Source organism: Ranitomeya imitator, chromosome 4 (genome assembly GCF_032444005.1).
Source record: "Ranitomeya imitator isolate aRanImi1 chromosome 4, aRanImi1.pri, whole genome shotgun sequence".
Lineage (NCBI taxonomy): Eukaryota > Metazoa > Chordata > Amphibia > Anura > Dendrobatidae > Ranitomeya > Ranitomeya imitator.
This window is the reverse complement of record NC_091285.1, coordinates 53053699-53076781: the sequence shown is the minus strand read 5'-3', so window position 1 is coordinate 53076781 and position 23083 is coordinate 53053699. Positions and strand designations below refer to the sequence as shown.

The 23083-nt window shown below is 41.6% G+C and overlaps 1 protein-coding gene across 3 annotated transcripts in view; it reads right to left on the bottom strand.

Annotated features, from left to right (window-relative positions):
• Positions 1 to 14152: 14152 nt before the first annotated feature.
• ARAP3 (ArfGAP with RhoGAP domain, ankyrin repeat and PH domain 3) overlaps positions 14153 to 23083 on the bottom strand; it is a 217584-nt gene continuing 208653 nt past the window's right edge. For 2 of the 3 annotated variants that reach the window (XM_069763631.1, XM_069763632.1), the window contains exons 32-34: positions 20023 to 20160; positions 15945 to 15983; positions 14153 to 15175 (exon numbers count right to left, since the gene is read on the bottom strand). In XM_069763631.1, the coding sequence (XP_069619732.1) occupies positions 14549 to 15175; positions 15945 to 15983; positions 20023 to 20160 (804 nt within the window). In that variant the 3' untranslated portion in view covers positions 14153 to 14548. The remainder of the gene's footprint in view (positions 15176 to 15944; positions 15984 to 20022; positions 20161 to 23083) is intronic. The other variant, XM_069763633.1, reaches the window with a different exon arrangement.

Here is a 23083-nt window from a genome sequence, read left to right as displayed (position 1 = left end):
TGGTGTTATAATTGCTGCTTTCTACGTGAATGCTCTTTTTGTGGGGGCGCTCACCCCCATGTCCAAATGTTTTAAAAAGCAAATTCAAAATGGGCAGCAAGGTCAAACTAAGGTGTCATTTTCAAAAAGCCTTGACTCCATTGAGACTGGAAAAAATGGCCCCATGGCTAGAAATTATTCAGATCGGGAGAGCAGCTCCCTTCTCTATTAAGGTTTGACAATGGATTTTATGTGCCCCCCTTTAAAGGTGATGGATGCACATTAGTTAATAATCTTCCTTCAGTGCTTGAATTTCTGCATATTGTTGAGGAGAAGATTAAAAAAAGAATTAGAGTTGGGTAGGGTCGCCGGTCCTTTTGATTTTCCTCCTTTTGATAATTTTAGGATTTCACCCCTTGGGGTGGTACTTAAACAAGAACAAGGACCATTTAAGCAAATCCATCACTTGTCTTACCCCCCGGGGTTTTTAACGCAACGATGAGGTTAACATGCTCTGTTAAATATGCATCCTTTCATTTGGCTATAGAGTTGCTGCAAAAATTTGGCAGCAATTCCCTTATGGTTAAATCTGACATCAAGTCAGCATTTAGGCTTTTACCTGTCAACCCGGAAGGCTTCAGTTGATTGGGTTTAATGTTTAATGATAAGTTCTTTTTTAATAAATGCCTTCCGATGGGTTTTTCGTTGTCTTGTTTTTATTTTGAGACGTTCTCTATTTTTTTACATTGGGTTGTTGAATTTGATTCATTGGGCAGGGGAGTTTTGCATTACCTTGATGATTTTTTGGTTATTGGCCCTCGGGATTCAGATTTTTGTTTTTTATTATTAAACAAATTTCTTAAGGTTTGTAATCAATTTGGTGTCCCTATCGCAGATGAAAAAAACTGTCTCCCCTTGTACTTCTCTTGAGTTTTTAGGGATTTTAATTGATTCAGAAAACATGACTTGTTCTCTTCCCCTTGAAAAACATTCTAAACTTTGCTACATTACCAATCTTTTCTTAAAAAAAATGTCACTTTGAAAGAATTGCAATCAATGATAGGGCTATTAAATTTTGCTTTGAGAATTATTCCAATCAATCTCGTTTTTTCGAGGCACCTTTACGAAGCTACTTCGGGTCATTCTTCCCCTTATTCTCATATAAGGTTAAATAAGGAAACAAAAGAAAATGTAAAAACATGGTTGAATTTTTAGTTTAACTTCAATGGGAAGTCCATCTGGCAGAGCCCCTTTGTTCTAGCGGACACTTTATATTTGTCATATTTTACAGACGAACATAAGGGCCTTGGGCTATCATTTTCTTCTCATTGGATATCAGAAAAGTGGCCAGCGACATAGGTTCATAGTAAAGTTCCAAAAAATGCAGCAGTATTGGATCTATTTTCGATTTTCTTGGCTATTCATCTTTGGGGCCCACTTATCAGGAACAAGTGAATCATATTTCGTTCCAACAACCAAGGTTTAGATTTCATTATCAATACCTTATCTTCTAAAACAGATGAGCTGCTCAGATTATTAGGCCTATGATCCTTCTTTGTCTGGAATTAAATATTTGGTTGAAAGCTTCATTTTTTCCCGATCTGAATAATTGTAATGCAAAATTTATTTGTCACCGTCAGTGGTCACAGTTCCGGAAGCAAGTACCAGAAGCAGAAGTAGCACAGGTTTAATCCCTTACTTTATAGAAAAATCTCTAGCTGATAAAACTTGGAACAATTATTCGGTTGCTTGGAGCCAGTGGGTACATTTTTGCTTAAAAAATAATTACCCTTATAATGAATCGGATCCTGAGCCTGCTTTAAAGTTTGCCGAGCATTTGGTCTTAAAGGGCCTACCTTGTTCAGCATTACCTAAAAATTTTGCTGGGATTTCCTTTTTCTCTTAAGTTTCAAGGTAAAGACCCGGTGACTAATTTATTTCCTGTTAAACAATTTTTGAAAGGTTTCAAGCGGCAGAATTTTAAGCCTGACGGTCGTCGTCCGATGTCTTTTCAGATGATTAAAGACATTTGTTTGACTCTTTTTTCAGTTTGTAATGACTATAGCGAATCTTGTCTTTTTTCGTATGCTTTTTCTTTAGCATTTTTTGATGAGTTACAGATTGGTGAATATGTTTCCCATAAAAAAATCCTTACCTACGGGTTTGTTTTTAGAGGATATTAATTTATTTGAGTCTCATATTCTATTATTTTTTAGGAAATCTAAAATAGACCATTTAGGCAGAGACTCAGAATCTGAAGTCTATTTCTGATCCTATCGTCTGTCCAGTAACGAACGCAAAAAGATGGTGTTCAATTAGACCAAAAAAAGATGGCCCATTTTTCATTCATATTAACGGTGAACCCGCTACAGTTTTTCAATTTAATGCCTTACTTAAAAAATGTTTGAAGAAATTAGGCTTAGATGGTTTTAAAATTTCGTCACACTCCTTCTGTATTGGAGCCGCAACAGAGGCCGCTAGGCTTGGATTGAAGGAAGGGACATTAAAAGAATTGGAAGATGGGATTCAAAGAGATTTAAACTGTACATACGCCCACAGTTGTATAAATATTAACTTATCTTCATTTTTATAGGTCCGGTTACTGTGTTGATCATCGGACGTTCCTATATATTTTGGGCTGAGAAGAGGACTATCGTGAGGTCTTATACTGAAAATCTTTCTTTCAGCACCTCCTCAGTTCAAATTTTTGGGCATAGTAAGCGTGGAATGCTTTGGAAGAACTTCATTTCTTATATGCATAATTTAGCAAAAAAAATGGCCTAATCCAGATTTAGTAATTTTACATTTAAGAGGAAATGACCTGGTGAAAGTTAGCACTCTTGATCTATTAGCATTTATAAGAAGGGACATCTCCATTTTGAAGGCAGAATATTTTAATTAAATTTCTGTCTTTTCTGAAATTGTTCCGAGGCTTTTTTGGTCATAACGTAATATGTTATTTTTGGAAAATTTAGGAAGAGGATAAATAGGAATATGAAAAAATGTATGCCATTGATTGACGGATTCTCTTTTAGGCACATTGATTTTGAAGATATTATCTCTGGGATGTATAGGATGGTTTTGGTACACTTGTCCGATATTGGCTTGGATCTCTTTAATTTGGATCTCCAAGCCATTATCGAAAAATGGCTTTGGCGTTTTTGGGGATGGCAGTTGTGAAAATCGCCCGTTTTTTCCAGGTGGATTTGGATATGTTGGTCATGATTAACTTTAGTTCATGACTTTACATGGATTATCATTTATGAGTGAATAAAATTTATTTTAAAAGTTTCTCAAAAATAAATGCCAAGGGCATTTTATTACACAATATATTGTGTTTCTGGGTCTTTATTTATTATTAAATGGGTCTTGTGTTACCATGCTTTTGTTATGACTTTGGCTGGGACGCTGGTGCTGTATGATGAGGTTAGGGGACTTGTTTTATGAGGGGAGGAGTGTTTATAAGACACAGGAGCAGCAGGGTGTAATTTTTTTTAATAACTTAGTTTGTGTACATTTCAGCAGCCAATTAGGGCACAGAAACCATCTAAAATGTCATGACACAAGGGCTTCTGTCATTGGCTGCCAAAGTCACATGTCCCTCGTTAAAGTGGACATGTTGTTTTGCTGGCACCATTTTCTCAGTGTAACAGCACAAGTAGGTCAATCCTGCTGTTTCTGTAAGCTAACTTATTATATAGTTAGATAGGATCCTGACCTGTGTGAAATCAGCCTTCCATCATCTAACTAATTTGTGCTAATAGTGTTGTGCAGGCAGGAGTCTACATTTTCTATGCAAAATCGTTAGCGCTAATACTGTGTTGTAGTCTGGACTTAGGAGGCCCTATTTGCTAATCAAAATTGTTAGAGCTAATATTTGAGTGCAGCCTGGAGGACCCATTTGCTAATCCAGATCATTAGGGCTAGTAGTGTTGTGCAATCAGTCATCCACATTTCTTACTTAAAATTATTTGGCTTAACACTGCATTACAGTCAGGACTCCAGAGGTCAGATTTATTAATCAAAATCGATTGGGAAAATATTGAGGTGCAGGCACCAGGCTCCATTTCCTAATCCAAATTGTTTGGGCTAACAGCGGGGAAGGGTACATCCAGCATGAGTGCAAAAAAGAATAGGTTTGGTGTTCGAGGTGTACGTGGGGTAGGTGGTAATGTTTCCGAAAGATCTATTGAACAAACACCGGCTTATCCTATTTAAAGACAACTGACAACTGGTGTTACTGGACTGGCTATTCATCTCTCTTTCATTGGCAGCCGTACAGCGTTACAACTTGTAGATGAGAGCCAGAAAGAGCATGTGCTCCAGTGGATGGCAAGCGCTGCATCAAGTGGCCTCTCCTCCTCTTCCTCCAATGTTAATATCACAAACACTACAGTCCTCAGAGTTGGTACCAGAATTACCCTTGTTTCTACCGTGTCACAACTCTTCAAAAACTGCAGTGCAGAGGGGTTGGTGCAGTGTGACAGACAGACAGTGACCACAGGAAAGTTCAAAAACAAAGTCTCTTTAATGTTCAATGTACTCACAAATGGAAACAAATGGTATCCTCCGGATCACAGCGAGAAATCAAGAAATTCCGTATCCAAGACATGTTGCCATGGGCGACTGCACCAACGTGCTATGCTGAGGGGTGCAAGGCGTTTTGGCTTTGCTTGGCTCCATATTACCTTCACACAGGCAGAGCTTTTTAGAGCCGCCTGCTCTACAAGTTTGTAAACCAAGACTGAAACACCCAACCCTTTGCTAAATTGTTTTTAAATGGAATCTGTGTCCAGGGGCCACTTGTAAAACCCCACATGGAGGGAGTGACCTGCCTCACTACCATCCTATAGATTGCTCCAAAAATAAAGGCCTATGATGGATATTCTTAAATCTGCCTTGGGTAATTAGCTTGCCCAAGACCAAACTTACTTTTATTTTCCCCTGCAATCACAGCTACAGTATATATGTGACTGCAATGCACTCCAGCGGTCTTAATATGCTTCTATGCATATCCAGAGGGTCACATAGCGATTCTCGTATATAACACCTGTCACTGTCTCACACCATCCACCTCACTCAGAGTACAAATTGTATAATGGTGCAGCATGGATACATGGGGAATGGCCTGAAACAGGGTTTGGACAGGCATTTCTAGCTTAAACATTGATCAGCAACAGGTGGATGAGTGACAGGTGTAGGCCTGGTGCTCTGATAGCCCTGGTAAATTCAGGCAACAAACATGAAGGAGACCCAGCTTGGAGTCCGAACATTTCCAAAAATTAGGGGCAAACACCAAAAAAGTGTCATCAATTTCCCCAGAGTAGAAATAGTATAATAGGGCTTTGACATCCCTTCCACTACAGGCAAGCCACCAGATGGGGACACAACTTGGAGTCTCTACATTTCCAAAAATTGTTAGTAACATTAGCAGCAATACCAACAGCGAGCAAAGAAGCCACGACAAAGGTGTCATACACTGCAATAACGCAAGATCAATGCAGCACATTAAAAACGACACCATCGCCTAGTCTGCCCAATCTGCGTCATTGGAGATTGATGACTTGTTCATCTTGATGAAAGTTAGGTGGCCTACACTTTCAGTGCACAGATGGAAGCGCTTATTCATCACAACACCAGTAGCAGCACTGAAGACACGTTCTGAGAGAACACACAGAGGAGTAAAGAGGCACCAACTTTTAAATCTGCAAATATTGGTATGGATGGCCATCCATTTAATCTTGAGTTAAGACCTGAAACAGCCATATTCCATTGTATCTCCTCTCCCCTGCTTTAACCTCTGTTTTAACCTGCTTGCCGTGAAGAATTATGTACATGTGTGTGGAATAAATGACTAATTCAAAGGATATGAAAGAACGCTAGCTGTCGGGCATAACAAAACCTCCAAGGCATGACAGGCGAGTTCAGGCCACTCTTCCATTTTGAAGACCAAAATGCAAAAGTGTCCACATTTCCCCTGATTGCATTGATATTGAGCTCAAGATACTCCTGCACTATCCTCTCTAGACTTGTACTCTGTTCTGCTGATGCACGGGCTTGTCTAAAAAATGTGTGAAATGACTGTGAAATTGCTTATGCTATTTAGACTGCTACTGCTAAAGTTCTTGCATTGACGACTCGACGCTTCCAAGGTTGGAAGTCTATTACTGCGATGCACGCTGTGTGCCTGACTGCTGTCAAGGGGGAAAACCACTCTTAAGCTTGTGTACAAGCATGTTTCGATATTCCAGCATGCACACGTCCCTTTACAGGGTAAAGCATGTGGCAAAATTTACTCTTGTACTGTGGATCTAACAGAGTGGCAACCAAGTAGTATTTCTAATCCTAACAATATTGACATCATGTTGCAGATTGTGCAGCAAGAAGGCTCCCCTGTTCTGTGTGAGGCACTTCAATAAGGTCCAAGTCCATGGTGTCTTGGTGACAGGGTAACTTTCAAGCTTGCTTCCTATACCCTCCCCATCAAGAATGGACATTATCCTCTTCATCTCCTGACTGTTATGTGCCCAGCACCTTTTCCTCCTCATCCTCCATTTGTCCCTCAGCTCCTGCATCTTCACAAACAGTTTGTCTTGTACTATGACCCCCCTCGATCGCTGTAATCCACTCTCCCATGGCACCCGCTTGTACAATGACAGTCCGGAACTTTGAGACATTGTTATCCCTTCTGCATCCTCCTTTGCTTCCTCCTCTTCCTCTGGGACCACCACCTCCTCCTGTAGACTACTCAACGTGTACTCTAGCATGTAGATGACTGAAATAGTGATGCTGATGATGGCTTCGTCAACGCTAACCATCTTACTAGTCATTTCGAAACTGTGCAGAAGGGTGCAGAGGTTCACTCCACAAGGGTGATTTGCACCATTTCCATACTACCTTGGCCCAGGCTATGCAGAAGAACATATTGTACTAGGGCTCATCACTGCTGCCACAGTCACTGCAACATGTGAAGAGTGGAATTCCACCATGTCTGCACATCGCATAGCCAACGGTTAACCGATAGGCTGAAAGACCTCTGCAGCGATGCAAGTCAATGATATGCGGGGTGCAAACATCAGAAGTGAACACAGAGTGACCATGCTTTCTGTAGCAGTACATTCAGGGCAGGATAGTGGTGGAGAAACTGCTGTACCACCAGGTTGAGAATGTGAGCCATGCAATGCACGTGTGTGTTTGCCCCAGTGTAGGGCAGGCAATATATTTTCACCGTTATCGCACACGCCCTTCCCTGCATCCAGGTTCTGTGGAGACAGTCTTTGCTCAAACTTGGCCTGGATAGCTGTCCACAACTCTTCAGTTGTGTGACAGCGATCTCCAAGGCATATTCATGTAAACACCGTCTGATTATGCGAGAGGTTGAGGGTGCAGGTGGAGCCCCTAGAGGAGATGGAGGAGGCAGAAGCATTGGAGGAAGTGTTAGATACAGAGGTTTGTTCTGTAACCCTTGGGGATTCCAAGACTTGGTGTCTAGTGACAGCTTGGTGTTTAGTGGTTTAGTTTACCTTTCCTTGATGTGCAGCTGTTTAGTTCTCCATCCCCTGGTGTATAGTGGTTTAGTTCTCTAACCTTAGGTGTTTAGAAGTTTACTTCTCCAAACCCTGTTGTCTAGTAGATTAGTTCTCCATCTTCTGGTGTGTAGTGGTATAGTTATCCAACCCAAGATGTTTAGTAGTTTAGTTACTCAATCCTTGTTATCTAGTAGTTCAGTTATCCATCTTCTCATGTGTAGAGGTTTAGTTATCCAACCTGAGGTGTTTAGTAGTTTAGTTCTCCAACCCCGATCTCGTGATGTCAGAAAACCAGATCAACTCCTTGTTACCTGGCCCGAGTCCTAGGCTCCAGAAGTTGTAGGAATGTCCATTATTAGACCTCCGACTGCCTCTAGCAACCCACTGCACCTGAACTTGACCTTCACTATGTACCGTACTTCACTTTTTTCACTATTAGTGCTTACCCACTGGGCTAGTTCTATCCTTAACCATTTCCTATCTAATATACATATATTACCTATTATCCTTATTCTATATCTTATGCTATACTCACATTATGCATTAACACTTGACATACTGTACATCACCATTATGCATTTCATTAGACACATTGACTTTACATACAAAACCGCACAACAGTATTCACATGGCACATCTATTGTCTTCAGGGGTAGGAACAGGGGAAGACAGTCTACATAAGGGTGGATAAACAAAAATGGCTTCTTTGTTCTTTAACCTTTGTGTAATAGAGATCACAGGGGTCTCTCTTTAAAGGGAATCTGTCAGTAGGATCAACCCTCCTAAACTGTCTATATAAAAGTGGAATTAATAGAGAGTGGAATAAGATGGTACTTTGATATCTGTGATCCGAAGTCTTATTCAAAAGAAATTCATGTTTTTCTTAATATATAAAGGAGCCGTTGAGATCTATGGGTCAGGGATAGATCTCCCTAGCAATCTGCTTTCATAAATTATTTTAAACTAAAGGAGCCTCTTCAGTGAGGTCAGGAGCACAGACTCGCTCAGTTATTACATATCTAACACTGGTAACGCCCTCTTTCATTTAAAATAATTTCTGGAGGCAGATTCTCAAAATTTATGTCTGGCCCATAGATATTAACCCCTTTCTGACATTGGACGTACTATTCCGTCCATTTGGGGTGGGCCCTAATTCCCAAGGACGGAATAGTACGTCCAGGGCGATCGGCCACGCTCACGGGGGGAGCGCGGCCGATTGCGGCCGGGTGTCAGCTGACTATCGCATCTGACATCCGGCACTATGTGCCAGGAGCGTTCAAGGACCGCTCCCGGCACATTAACACCCGGCACACGGCGATCAAACATGATCGCAGTGTGCCGGCGGTATAGGGAAGCATCGCGCAGGAAGGGGGCTCCCTGCGGGCTTCCCTGAGACGATCGGTACAAGGCGATGTGCTCACCTTGTACCGAGCGTCTCCTCCCTGCAGGCCCCGGATCCTAAATGGCTGCGGGGCTACTTCCGGATCCTGCAGGGAGTACTTCCGGGTCCAGAGCAGGCTCTGGTAACCTAGCAGCAGGGCATGCCAGATCGCTAATCTGACACAGTGCTCTGCAAAGTGTCAGATCAGCGATCTGTCACTATACAGTGATGTCCCCCCTGGGACAAAGTAAAAAAGTTTAAAAAAAATTTTTTAGATGTGTAAAAAAAAAATTAAAAAAAAATCCTAAATAAAGAAAAAAAAATATTGTTCCCATGAATACATTTCTTTATCTAAATAATAATAAAAAAAACAATAAAAGTACACATATTTAGTATCGCCGCGTCCGTAATGACCCAACCTATAAAACTGTCCCACTAGTTAACCCCTTCAGTGAACACCGTAAAAAAAAAAAAAAAACGAGGCAAAAAACAACGCTTTATTATCATACTGCAGCACTCACCCACAGTGTTCAATAGTGAAATTGTCCTTTGTTGACCATGGCACAACGTTCCAAGCTTGGGACAAGCGTCTCGTCTCTGCATGCTCCCTCACCGCTTCCTCCTCATGTCTTAGCCTGTCTTGTCCCAAGCTTGGAACGTTGTGCCATGGTCAATAAAGGACAAGTTCACTATTGAAGACTGTGGGTGAGTGCTGCATTCATTTATTTCCTCGTTTGCTGGTGATTCTTAGTGCACGCACCTCCCTATCTTCAGAAGAAGCTTGGTCCGTCTAGTCCCTTAGGTGTGTACTGCAGCTGTTTGTTTTTGGGAGAGCTCGTTCAGTGCCAGTCGGCTGGTTTTTCTACTGTGACTGTGTTTATTATCATACTGCCGAACAAAAGTGGAATAACACGCGATCAAAAAGACAGAAATAAATAACCATGGTACCGCTGAAAATGTCATCTTGTCCCGCAAAAAACGAGCCACCATACAGCATCATCAGCAAAAAAATAAAAAAGTTACAGTCCTCAGACTAAAGCGATGCAAAAATAATTATTTTTTCTATAAAATAGTTTTTATCGTATAAAAAGCGCCAAAACATAAAAAAATGATATAAATGAGGTATCGCTGTAATCGTATCAACCCGAAGAACAAAACTGCTTTATCCATTTTACCAAACGCGGAACGGTATAAACGCCTCCCCCCAAAAGAAATTCATGAATAGCTGATTTTTGGTCATTTTGCCTCACAAAAATAGGAATAAAAAGCGATCAGAAAATGTCAGGTGCCTGAAAATGTTACCAATAAAAACGTCAACTCGTCCTGCAAAAAACAAGACCTCACATGACTCTGTGGACCAAAATATGGAAAAATTATAGGTCCCAAAAATGTGGTAATGCAAAAAATATTTTTTGCAATAAAAAGCGTCTTTTAGTGTGTGACGGCTGCCAGTCATAAAAATCCGCTAGAAAACTTGCTAGAAAAGTAAATCAAACCCCCCTTCATCACCCCCTTAGTTAGGGAAACATAAAAAAAATTAAAAAATGTATTTATTTCCATTTTCCCATTAGGGCTAGGGTTAGGGTTAGGGCTAGGGTTAGTGCTAGGGTTAGGGCTAGGACTAGGGTTGGGGTTAGGGTTGGGGCTAGGGTTAGGGTTGGGGCTAAAGTTAGGGTTAGGGTTGGGGCTAAAGTTACGGTTGGGGCTAAAGTTAGGGTTAAGGTTACATTTACGGTTGAGATTAGGGTTAGGGGTGTGTCAGGGTTAGGGGTGTGGTTAGGGTTATGGTTTGGATTAGGGTTAGGGGTGTGTTGGGGTTAGGGTTTCAATTAGAATTGGGGGTTTCCACTGTTTAGGCACATCAGGGCTCTCCAAACACGACATGGCATCCGATCTCAATTTCAGCCAATTCTGCGTTGAAAAAGTAAAACAGTGGTCCTTCCCTTCCGAGCTCTCCCGTGTGCCCAAACAGGGGTTTACCCCAACATATGGGGTCTAAAAAAACATTTTTGTGGGAAAAAAATTAATTTTTATTTTCACGACTTTTCATTATAAACTGTAGTGAAACACTTCGGGGTTCAAAGCTGTCAAAACACATCTAGATAAGTTCCTTAGGGGGTCTACTTTCCAAAATGGTGTCACTCCTGGGGAGTTTCTACTGTTTAGGTGCATCAGGGGCTTTGCAAATGCAACATGACGCCTGCAGTCCAATCCATCTAAGTCTGCATTCCAAATGGCACTCCTTCCCTTCCAAGCTCTGCCATGTGCACAAACGGTGGTTCCCCCCCACATATGGGGTATCAGCGTATTCAGGACAAATTGGATAACAACTTTTGGGGTCGAATTTTTCCTGCTACCCTTGGGAAAATACAAAACTGGGGGCTAAAAAATAATTTTTGTGAAAAAATATGATTTTTTATTTTTACGGCTCTGCATTATAAACTTCTGTGAAGCACTTGGTGGGTTAAAGTGCTCACGACACATCTAGATAAGTTCCTTAGGGGGTCTACTTTCCAAAATGGTGACACTTGTGGGGGGTTTCAATGTTTAGGCACATCAGGGGCTCTCCAAACGCAACATGGCGTCCCATCTTAATTCCAGTCAATTTTGCATTGAAAAGTCAAACGGCGCTCCTTCCCTTCCGAGCCCTGCCATGCGCCCAAACAGTGGTTTATCCCCACATGTTGGGTATCGCCGTACTCAGTACAAATGTCACAACAACTTTTGGGGTCCAATTTCTTCTCTTACCCTTGGGAAAATAAAACAAATTGGAGCTGAAGTAAATTTTTTGTGAAAAAAAGTTAAATGTTAATTTTTTTTTAAAACATTCCAAAAATTCCTGTAAAACACCTGAAGGGTTAATAAACTTCTTGAATGTCGTTTTGAGCACCTTGAGGGGTGCAGTTTTTAGAATGGTGTCACACTTGGTTATTTTCTATCATATAGACCCCTCAAAATGACTTCAAATGTGATGTGGTCCCTAAAAAATATTGGTGTTGTAAAAATGAGAAATTGCTGGTCAACTTTTAACCCTTATAACTCCCTAACAAAAAAAATTTTGGTTCCAAAATTGTGCTGATGTAAAGTGGACATGTGGGAAATGTTACTTATTAATTATTTTACATGACATATCTCTGTGATTTAAGGGCATACAAATTCAAATTTGGAAAATTGCAAAATTTCCACTTTTTTCACAAATAAACACAAGTTATATTGAAGAAATTTTACCACTATCATGAAGTACAATATGTCCCGAGAAAATATTGTCAGAATCGCCAAGATCCGGTGAAGCGTTCCAGAGTTATAACCTCATAAAGGGACAGTGGTCAGAATTGTAAAAATTGGCCCGGTCATTAACGTGCAAACCACCCTTGGGGGTAAAGGGGTTAAAGGAGTTGTCTGGTCCAAATCCATATGTCTGCAGTCATTCTGTGTGACTACAGACTTATGAATCCCCCCAGTACATGCTCTGTGTGCTGCCGGCATTCGCAGGTTTCTGAGCTGGGACTGGAGGGTATGTATGGGTTATACATACTCCCGGCCAGAGCCCGTCTAGTGGGTGTGGCCTCACTCTATACACTTGTATGAAGCAAGGCTACGCCCGTCTAGTGATGTGGACGTCCAGTGGGCCTAGCCGCCTAGAGGGTACGGTCTCGCTAAATACAAGTGTATGGGAGTATTTGTAACTCACACATACCCTCCGGTCCCGGCTGTGGTCATGACTCTCAACTAATCAAGACTCTGTAATTAGCATGATACTATGAGTATCATATTAATGTTAGTTATTACAGAAATAAATATTACATATCTACTTCTTAAACTTCACCTACAAGTTTTGAAGTTGAAGGGAAACATTGGTCAAAGTTTGCTATTTACCATTATAATTATTCATCAGGGACTTTTCCAGATCTTCTAACGAATAAAGTCCCAACCACACTAATGACAAATCACTGGCTATTTATTTTATTTATTTTACTTGTTTATATTGCACCATTAATTCCTCAGCACTATACAGATACTATCATCGCTGTCCCCATTGGGACAATTTAAATTCCCTACTAGTATGTCTGGAAAGTGAGAGAAAACAAGAGGAAACCCACGGAAACATTAGGAGAACACGTATGCTTCTTGCTGATATTGCCCTTGGTGGGATTTGAAACCCAGCACTGCAAAGCAACAATGCTAACCACTGAGCCACCGAACTGCCCTATGTTTGATGTGTGTCATTACGTCTGGCTGGATGACACAGTGAATATGTCTGCTGTTGAATAAGTCTATATTTTTACTTGTATTTTTGGGGGGGAGCAGAAGTGAATAAATGAGTATTTCTGACACAGGTCTCAGGTGGTATCGGGAAGGGCAAAATGACGGACAGTATATGACACTGGGTGGTGGTTAAGGTTTCAGTCTGGGGCCATAAGTAGTTAAGATGGATCTGCTAAAAGATTTTATGTTAAATTTTACGGAATGTTTTATTTCATTCTGGATTTGTTTTACATGTCAGAGGATAAAGTACAGATTTCACATTTTTCATTGTCATCCTCGATGATCTGCCAGGAGAGTAAGGGATGAGAAATGACTCCAGGCCTAAGAAGATTTAGCTCACGCAAGATGTTGTAAAGTCCCTGTACTTGCCCTAAATAATATTATACTGCTCTGTATAGACCTGGAATACACCAGATTTTCACAAAATAGATGATAAATGTCTGATTGGTAGGGGTCCTATTATTGATTCCTGACCTCACGTTTCTCCTCACTGTGGTCAGGATTAATGGATTCTGCGTCAGCCAAGTAAAGCAACTGGCTTTCTCGACCAGCCCCCAAAACATGAATTAAACAGTAAGGATGCCACTCCATTCAGTTCTGACTATGTGGTTGGTGCAAGCACCAGCAGTGGAGACCCCTTAGATCAGACAAATCATTTAAGTGCTGAATGTCTTTGTGGGAAAACCTTGCTAACTGTACTTACCTTTCAACTCCAGTTGGATCTACCCATTGGGTAGTACGGTGGCTCAGTGGTTAGCATCAAGGTCAGAATCTACATAAGGTTTATGCCATCTCTGCTTTTGCATTAGCTTCCTCCCCGTCCAACAATATATGATAAGTGTGAGTTTCTGAGAGATAAATTAGATCGAGAGCCTTATTTGGGTGCTCATCGCTACAGAATTTGTAGGTGTTGTTTCAAGAAACATGGAATTATCTGCATTTCAAAAGTTTCCATCTTTTCGTGAAAACTGTGAAAAGTAACACTCACTAGCATGGGTTTCATTTTTCACCATTATTTAATTTAAAAACACGCAGTTCAGACATTTTGTACATACAAACCTTCTGCTCTAATGTTTATTTTACAAGAGGCTGTGAGACATCGGATAACGCCATGATGCCAAGACGGCAGCTTTCTCTTCAAGAAACTTATAACTTAATAGTTCCAAGACTTAAATAGTTTTCGGGCTCTTTACATGAATAGTTTTGTGCAGAATCAAAAGACTTGACCAGAAGTTTATACAAAGAATATACCTAGACTACAGATAAGGACAGGCAAAACTCAACCTAATCAGTTTGTACAACCATATTGATTGAGTCTGAAGGCACCATGGCAGTGCATTGATGGTCTACATAACATGAAAATACTCCTTATATTGAATATTTATTTGATTCATCACGTTACTTGCTGACTTGGCCCCGATCCAGCATCATTTTTCTTATTGAGCATGGTGCTAAGTTCCTGGAGTAGCTTGTCTTGCATATTAGAGGATATAGGGGACGCCTTCTTCCAGGGAGGAATCTTGGTTGGATCTGAAGGGGCTGATGGTTCAAAAAACAATGGCAATGTGCTCAGGTCCAGTGCGCTCTTAACTACTTGGCTTCTCATAGAACCAACCTGAGTTCGGTTTGGCTCCACCTGCCTTTCAAGGGAAGCAGTTTTCATAATGGGAGCACCAGAGCCTCTGTTGGGCATGGGGGATTTGGCAACATCACTTGATACCGTTTTAAGATTATCCACACAAAAGTTTCTGTCTAGAGATTGAGTCTTGGAGTAACTGTCCTGTTCATGCTTCTCTGGGGATTGGGGTTTCATTGGGGTTAACTTTGGCTCCTGGTTCAGTACTGGCTTCTTTGTGCGGTCCAACGGAGGGGGCAATTGGAGTTGTTCCATTGAAAAAACACAATCTGAATCGGGACGCTGGATGCTCTGGAAATGTCCAACTTCCTCGTACAAGGGCTCGTGATCCTCATCTTGTCTTTCCTGTAGCTCCTCCAGGGAATCTTGATGCATCTTCATTGGCTAGAAAAACACAAATATTTTTAATTGTAATATATAATTTGGTGTCCACCGCAATGTAAGAAGTTAGTTAATGGTTATTTATGCATACGGTGGAATACAAGCACAAGTATGAGTGTGAGCAGAGCCAACACATGCAACGTGCCGTGCGTTCAGGTTAGTAACCAAATGCTATAGTTTTAATACCTTAGGCCATGGTACTACAACATATGTGCAAAAAAACCCTCAAAATTAAAGTTTCGGAATGCAGTAATGGCAATGGTTAAATGATTAATCAAAGTCTCCGGAAAAAATGGTCTTGAAGGAACCAGTTGTGGTTGGGTGTAAAGAACACAACTTTTTATATTGATTCTTCACTATTTTCAAGATCTGATGGCAAACAGATATATTAAACTGATGAGAAACAGAAATTAATTATAATAATATGCGCAAGTTTGAGATTAGAAAAAAAAGTCCACCAGTAACAGCCCCACTTTTGCCCAATGGCTGTGCCTGGCACTACAGATCAATGGTAATCACTTGATCGGTGCGGTGCTACAGACCTGCACAAAAACTATTGTTTTTGGAAAATAATCCACATTTTTTCTAATCTCATGCAATCTCATTTTTAATGGTATCTGATATTTCCTGGTTCATATTGCTCTTTGACAGGATCAGTGGTTACGACATGGTCAGCCTTCATGCTACATTTTCAGCTTAGTAACCTGACATGCAATGTCCATAGCACGTTAGGGGCACATGCAGGTGGGTATGTTGGCATGTATATACTTACAAAGAACATTGACAGTGTCCTTCGTGTGTGGAGGCGACGCTGAAGAACAGAAATAGGTTGTGAAAGAAAAACAGGAATTTCAAATATAATTTTAGCCATTTGACAGGAAGAACCACCAGTGCAAAGAAAGTGTAAAGGGAAACGGTCCTCAGGATATTACAACACTAACTAATGGCGTGCAAGTACAGAGTCTGTAATCCTTACTAAATCCATGCTTGGCTTCTACAAGCTTACTTTGACATCTAAGGGCTCATACAGTTGACCGTATTTTCGTTACGAGTGTCATCCGACAAAACACAGGATCACACTCGGACCAATGTTATTCTATGGGGCCGTGCATATGTCCGATTTTATCTGTCAGAGGAAAAAAGAAAATTGCAGCATGTACAATTTGCATCCGTAAATCGGATCACACTCGGCCATGCAAGTGAGTCGGTGGAAAAAAATTGGATCGTGCCCAGATGGCATCTGAGTGCGATGCGATTTTCCCCATTTATAAACAAAGATTATTATTATTATTATTATTATTATCTGACCTATGTGAGAGCAGCATACTGTATTATGGAGGAATAGAAGCTGAGCTGTGTTATATAGAGAGGATATGAGTTGTGTGGTAGTTCCTATTGTGTCATTGTCAAGATAACAGATACTATGTCTGATTGGTTTCCTATGATAGTCAGATTACTGATTAACACTGACAGAACTCATAGGACTTTTAACCATATAAATCTATAAAATCACAGATCTGAGTTTCCGCCCCTCTATCATATGCCGTACTCACCACATTGGATAGTTGCCCAGAAACAAAAACATTTTCACCTCTTTGGCCACCACCAAGAACAGGTATAGTCTACTTTACTCTTATGTAACATGATCTTTAAAAAAGTATGACCAACAAACATTCTCAAGAATGGGGGGATTTTTTATTCAATGGTTTATTGCTTGTTGGCTATGATGTTACCAGCCACCACTGCAGTTTAGAAATTGCTCTGAAGTTGTCTGGGTTGCCGGATCCATCCAGCTTCAGTGCCTCTCTTCCGATGCACTGGCTAACCCTGCAGATGCATATCTTTTCCTATTGGGCAAAACTCTCTTTTGGTTAAACATCCTAACTCAAGTGACACGGCTCGCTTGAAACATTGGATATGAACTTTTAGGTCACAACTTCCAAAGGGTATAAAGAGAACCTAGTTCTTTCCTTTTTGGAAGACAGCTACTTTTCATACATAACATTGCCTATTATATAAATCACTTTAGTGGTCTCCACTAGTGATGAGCCAATGTGTTCGGATAAGGTGTTATCCAAGCATGCTTGAGTGCTATTCGAGTGTCTTTGGCATGCTCAAATAATATGTTCAAATCCTCGCGGCTGCATGTCTCATGGCTGTTCGACAGTCACAACACATGCATGGATTTCCTGCTTGTTAGGCAATCCCTGCATGTGTTGTGGGTGCCGAACAGCCGCAAGACCTGCAGCTGTGGGGACTCGAACATATTAGAGCATGCCAAAGTGACTCGGTTAGCACACGAGCATGCTCGGATAACACCTTATCGGACCACGTTGGCTCATCACTAGTCTCCACAAGAAGGAATACCACATAGACAAGTGTCTATGTATCATGAGTGGTCATAGGGTATATTTACATAGGGGACAGCTATGTATGGCCCTTAACAGTCGGTTCCGGTGTTCCAGCTCTCCTGCGCTGCTGCTTTCCTGTGCTCTGTCACTTCAACAGCAAGAAGTGACTTGGCAACTGCGGAGTTTTCAATATGTTCGCATGAGACAAATCTTATGTCGTGAGAATATGTTGAGTGAGGCTGCAGCTGTAACTTGTTCCGCGGGTGCTTGCTTTTCCCCCTCTGTATATGGCCTTGTTTTGATTGGCCATCATTATAGAGGAAAAAAGGAAGTGCCCACAGAGAAATTCTGTGGTATACGCCAGTTAAATGTAAGAAAAATGTGCATCTTTATTATTAACGGAGGGTGGGGGGGTTTAACTTTGGAACAGAGGGGCACAAATATTCTTAACTCCTGTCCAGGGATCTGGACTTACACAAGGATCCCTGGCCAGTGGAGCAAGTTGGCGGCAAGAAGGGCTGTCACATGTGGTCAAGTTGCTGACAGGATCAGAATTCAAGTGGTTGGTAAAAATACGAGCCAATGTCCGAAAACAGATGAATCCAAACAGCAACACAAGTGCAAAGAGCAGGGATGTAGACCAGATAAGCTAAACTTAACTGGCAGTGTGGAACTGGGATACAGGAACTTAAAAATCAGCAGCCCCACAGAGGGTAATCGGTAGAGGGCAAACACAAACCAGAAACATAAATAAGGCTTCAGTTCCACAAGTTCCTGGAGATATAACTGCCACGTTATTTCCTTGTATACAACTCTGCCAGGAGGTTTTTTTTATCTTCTGCCATCTACATAAACATAGCAGCCTATGCACTTAAATCTGTTAGGTGATTTTCTGCGCAGGTCAAGTATCCTGCACTCAGGTCTGCTCTTCCTGCATATCAGAGCACTGCAAAGGTGACACAAGCAGGGTTGAGCTATGTTTGATGTCTGCTGCTGATAGATCAGTGATGTGAAACTGCAAATGTCACTTCGTTGATGCATATAGCAGTAGATAATCCTCTGCCATATGCATCAACAGTGGCCTTTGCAGTTTCACAGCAGAGTGAGATTGCACCAACTACACATGCTCAACCAGTAGATGTGGAACTACATTAGGATGAATCTCTAGGGGGTGATAGAGGTGTGCTCAAAAGTTTACAAACCCCGACATAATTCTTGCGGAGTTGCCATCTCAGGCTCCTGACCTCAATATCAGTGAGCCACTCTGGGAACATCTCAAGCGCGCAGTGCATGCTAGACAGCCCAGGAATTTACAGGAACTGGAGGCTTTTTCCAAGAAGAGTGGGCAGCTTTACCATCTGAAAAAATAAAGAACCTCATCCACAACTACCACAAAAGACTTCAAGCTGTCACTGATGTTATAGGGTGGACAATACACCATATTAAGAAATGGGGTATGTGTATAACGGGGCAGACTTAACAATGCGTTATGTAATTTTTCATTTATGCCGATATATGTACATTATTTTACGACAGCATTGTGATTTTGCAAATAGCAATTTCCTTTTGATATACAGTAATCAATATGCTGACTCGTCCATGCTCTTTAACTGGCAATTTTCCTTCCATTTTTTCACCCTTTGCATATCATTGACATGTCTATCAATTCTGTAATTTCCATAATTGCACAACTCTTTTCATTTTCTTTTTCTTGCAACTTCAATATCGGGAAGTGTAAAATCATATTCCACGTGGTAAACATTTTTTGCAAATGGAGCTTAGTCGCTTACAGTGAAATTCTTACATTCCCCCACCAACCAAACATTTTTAGGATCAAAGGGGGTCCCAGCAGTCAGGCTAACAATGATTATAACTTTTATCAACTAACTATTGAATAGGTGATATTTTTGTGGAAACCCTCCACAGTCATATACAGGTCATATACAGGAGCATTTTTCTTGACTTTGATGTATTTTTGGCTGGAAATCATTGTTGCTTTTGAGTTTTGTTGACAATTTTGCACTGTTTGCCTTCTAAAGCATCTGTGTTGCATAGCTATTGCTAACTGCAGAATGTGTTACCTTTTAAGCCATGTTTTCTGAGCTTCTCTCTAATTTATGACCTCGGGCCACAACAAAGATGAGCTGAACTTTGTGGACATAAATCAATGTAATAAGGAGAAGAGGAAAAGGCTGAGAAGAAGCTCTGCAGTTCAGCGGCAATTGTACCTACCTGTTCACACACTGGTGGACACAGTCAGGAGAGGGCCCTTGTGCAAGAACCATGTATACACCCTTTGAAGCCCATTAGATCATCATAATGCACAATTCCATCTGCTTTGGAAGTAGAAATGGGCCCCCTTATCTCTTGGGCCCCTGTGAGGCCGCACAGATTGCACCAATGATATGTCCGCCCCTGTGTTCACGCCTCGAATGGTGATGAGGTTAAAAAAGGATCAAGCACCATCTGCACTTTCCATATGAATACGATAACACTCACCAGTTGCTGATTTGCAGAGACCATGGTGGTGTTGGTGTCATCTCCACGGATTGGTACTAGCGGCATGGTGCCAAATTTTTGTTTAGTTACATCTGAGGAAGAGTGTCGTCTTAAAATCACAGGGCGGAGATCATCATGCTGAAAAATCAAAGCAGGACATATATTTTCAGGACATAAAAGCAATGTAAAAACTATTTAGATTCTCCAACAGATAAAGGGGTAGTCCCATCTTTGGGCATTTCTGGCATATCGACCTACTAGGAGAAAGCTTGACTGACGCTCCACTGGACCAAGTGGTTAGCAGTGGCCATCTCAAGAGTTATGTAAAGACTTGGGCAAGCTGTGGATATAGACATCTGACCTACAGCCTTCAAGACGTCAGCGTCCCAACGTACTGCGCCTCCTGTGCTGTCCCGCCCTTCCTTGCAAAAGCACAAGCGTTCTCATTGGTTCTGCACATTGGTGTAGTAGATTAGGTGAGTGTAAACTGTATTTCTTGTGGGGGCTGCAGCCCTCTGGGGTGCATTATTAGTGACGGGATACTCTTAAGGTGTTGTTATAACAGGGCACTGATGGATCAATATTACTTGATGGGGCACTCTGAAGACACTGACTGTGGCGCTGTGCAGGCATTATTACTGACAGGGGGGTCTATCTGGACATTAATATTGATGTCGGCACTCAATCAGCATTACTTCTGATGGGGGCGCTGTGGGAGCATTATTACTGTTTGGGCACTCTGGGGGCATTATTATTTGGAGGGGACATTCTACTAGTATTATTACTGATGGGGCACTATGGGGGTGTTATTAATGAAGTGGGCACTAATGGATCTAATATTACTGGAGAGGGAACTCCGGTGTCATTATTACTTGAAAGGGGGCACACCTGGGAGCATTATTTTATTTAAAAAGTGTCTGTCAACCCCTAAATGTATTTAGATTGGGTTAAACAATATTTTAGGGGACTTGGCACCTATAACAACTACTGTATACTAGCACTGTACCTGTTACTGGTACAGTCGCTGAGAAAATAACGTAATTGTTTGGATCAGTATGTATTATTTCATTATGTTTCATATAGCAGCAACAGTATTAACATATATACACTGCTCACTAAAATACCACATCCTAGATATCACTGAATAAAATATTCCAGCTGTAAATCTTTATTCGCTACATAGTGGAAAGCGTTGAGAACAATAAAACATAAAAATTATCAATGTAAATCAAAATTAATATCCAACAGAGGCATCCTAGAAAGCGATGCTCCTCAGCTGCTGGAATCAAACCGGGTAGTGCCCACCCGTATATGTAATATATAGAACCAAATGGAATAGAAACCGCGCTTGAGGAGAAAAAATAATAAAAAACCTACGGAGTAATCCAAGGATAAAGTGCTCCAAGCAAAATAACAGTACTACTCCAATAAATGGAACAGTAGTAGCAATAGTTAAATAGTAGAAATACAACAACTCAACAAACTGCCCACATCATAAACCTGCAATCCTGTTACCAAAGAGAAAACTGGAGCTGTCAGCTTACCTACGTATGGAAGGTGCTGCGGCGTGCTAATTGCAGATAGCCGGGGCCACTGCACTGTCTGTACCAAGTGATGGAGCATTACGTGCGGTGCACTGCTGGAGATTTGCTTTTGCAATTACCCGGGGCTGCGGCACTGTGTGTGCCAGATGGTGGAGCGCAATGTGGGACCAGGGGCGCTCCATACTGAAAGTGACGTCACTAGTAGGAGGAGCCTACTGGCCTCTTTTTTCATTCCTCGTGGTTTCCAGGAAGCGCTACCAACCACATTGCGCTACATCTGGCGAGCACATGGAGGGCTATGTGGCCCTCCAAAGAAATGCCACCCCACACCATTACTGACCCACTGCCAAACCGGTCATGCTGAAGGATGTTGCAAGCAGCAGATCACTCTCCACGGCATCTCCAGACTCTGTCACGTCTGTCACATGTGCGCAGAGTGAACCTGCTTTCATCAGTGAAGAGCACAGGGCGCCAGTGGCGAATTTGCCAATCCTGGTGTTCTGTGGCAAATGCCAAGCATCCTCCACGGTGTTGGGCTGTAAGCACAACACCCATCTGTGGACGTCGGGCACTCAGACCATCCTCATGGAGTCAGTTCTAACCGCTTGTGCAGACACATGCACATTTGTGGCCTGCTGGAGGTCATTTTGCAGGGCTCTGGCAGTGCTCTTCCTGTTCCTCCTTGCACAATGGCTGAGGTAGAGGTCCTGCTGCTGGGTTGTTGCCCTCCTACAGCCCCCTCCACGTCTCCTGGTGTACTGACCTGTCTCCTGGTAGCGCCTCCAGCCTCTGGACACTACGCTGACAAGACACAGCAAACCTTCCACAGCTCGCATTGATGTCCCATCCTGGATGATCTGCACTACCTGAGCCACTTGTGTGGGTTGTAGAGTCCGTCTCATGCTGCCACGAGTGTGAAAGCACAACCAACATTCAAAAGTGACCAAAACATCAGCCAGAAAGCATTGGTACTGAGATGTGGTCTGTGGTCCCCACCTGCAGAACCACTCCTTTATTGAGTGTGTCTTGATACTTGCCAATAATTTCCATCTGTTGTCTATTCCATTTGCACAACAGCATGTGAAATTGATTGTCAATCAGTGTCGCTTCCTAAGTGGACAGATTGATTTCACAGAAGTTTGATTTACTTTGAGTTAAACAACAGAATATACTGTAAGTGTTCCCTTTATTTTTTTTAGCAGTATATATATATATATATATATATATATATATATATATCTTTGAATCCCTCATATGCACAGTGTAAATTTATATATACTTGGAGTGTATTACATTTGTGTACAACGGTCAGTACTAATGTTTTATCAGTTCCAGGATATTTTGCAGAAGTTATGTTACTATGTTACTATTTGGTATATATTTTTCAGTATACTGCCTTTTTTAGAATGGATTAACATCCACTGGAAATTGGGAATTACCGTATATACTCAAGTATAAGCCGAGATTTTCAGCCCCAAAAAATGGGCTGAAAGTGCCCCTCTCGCCTTATACTCGAG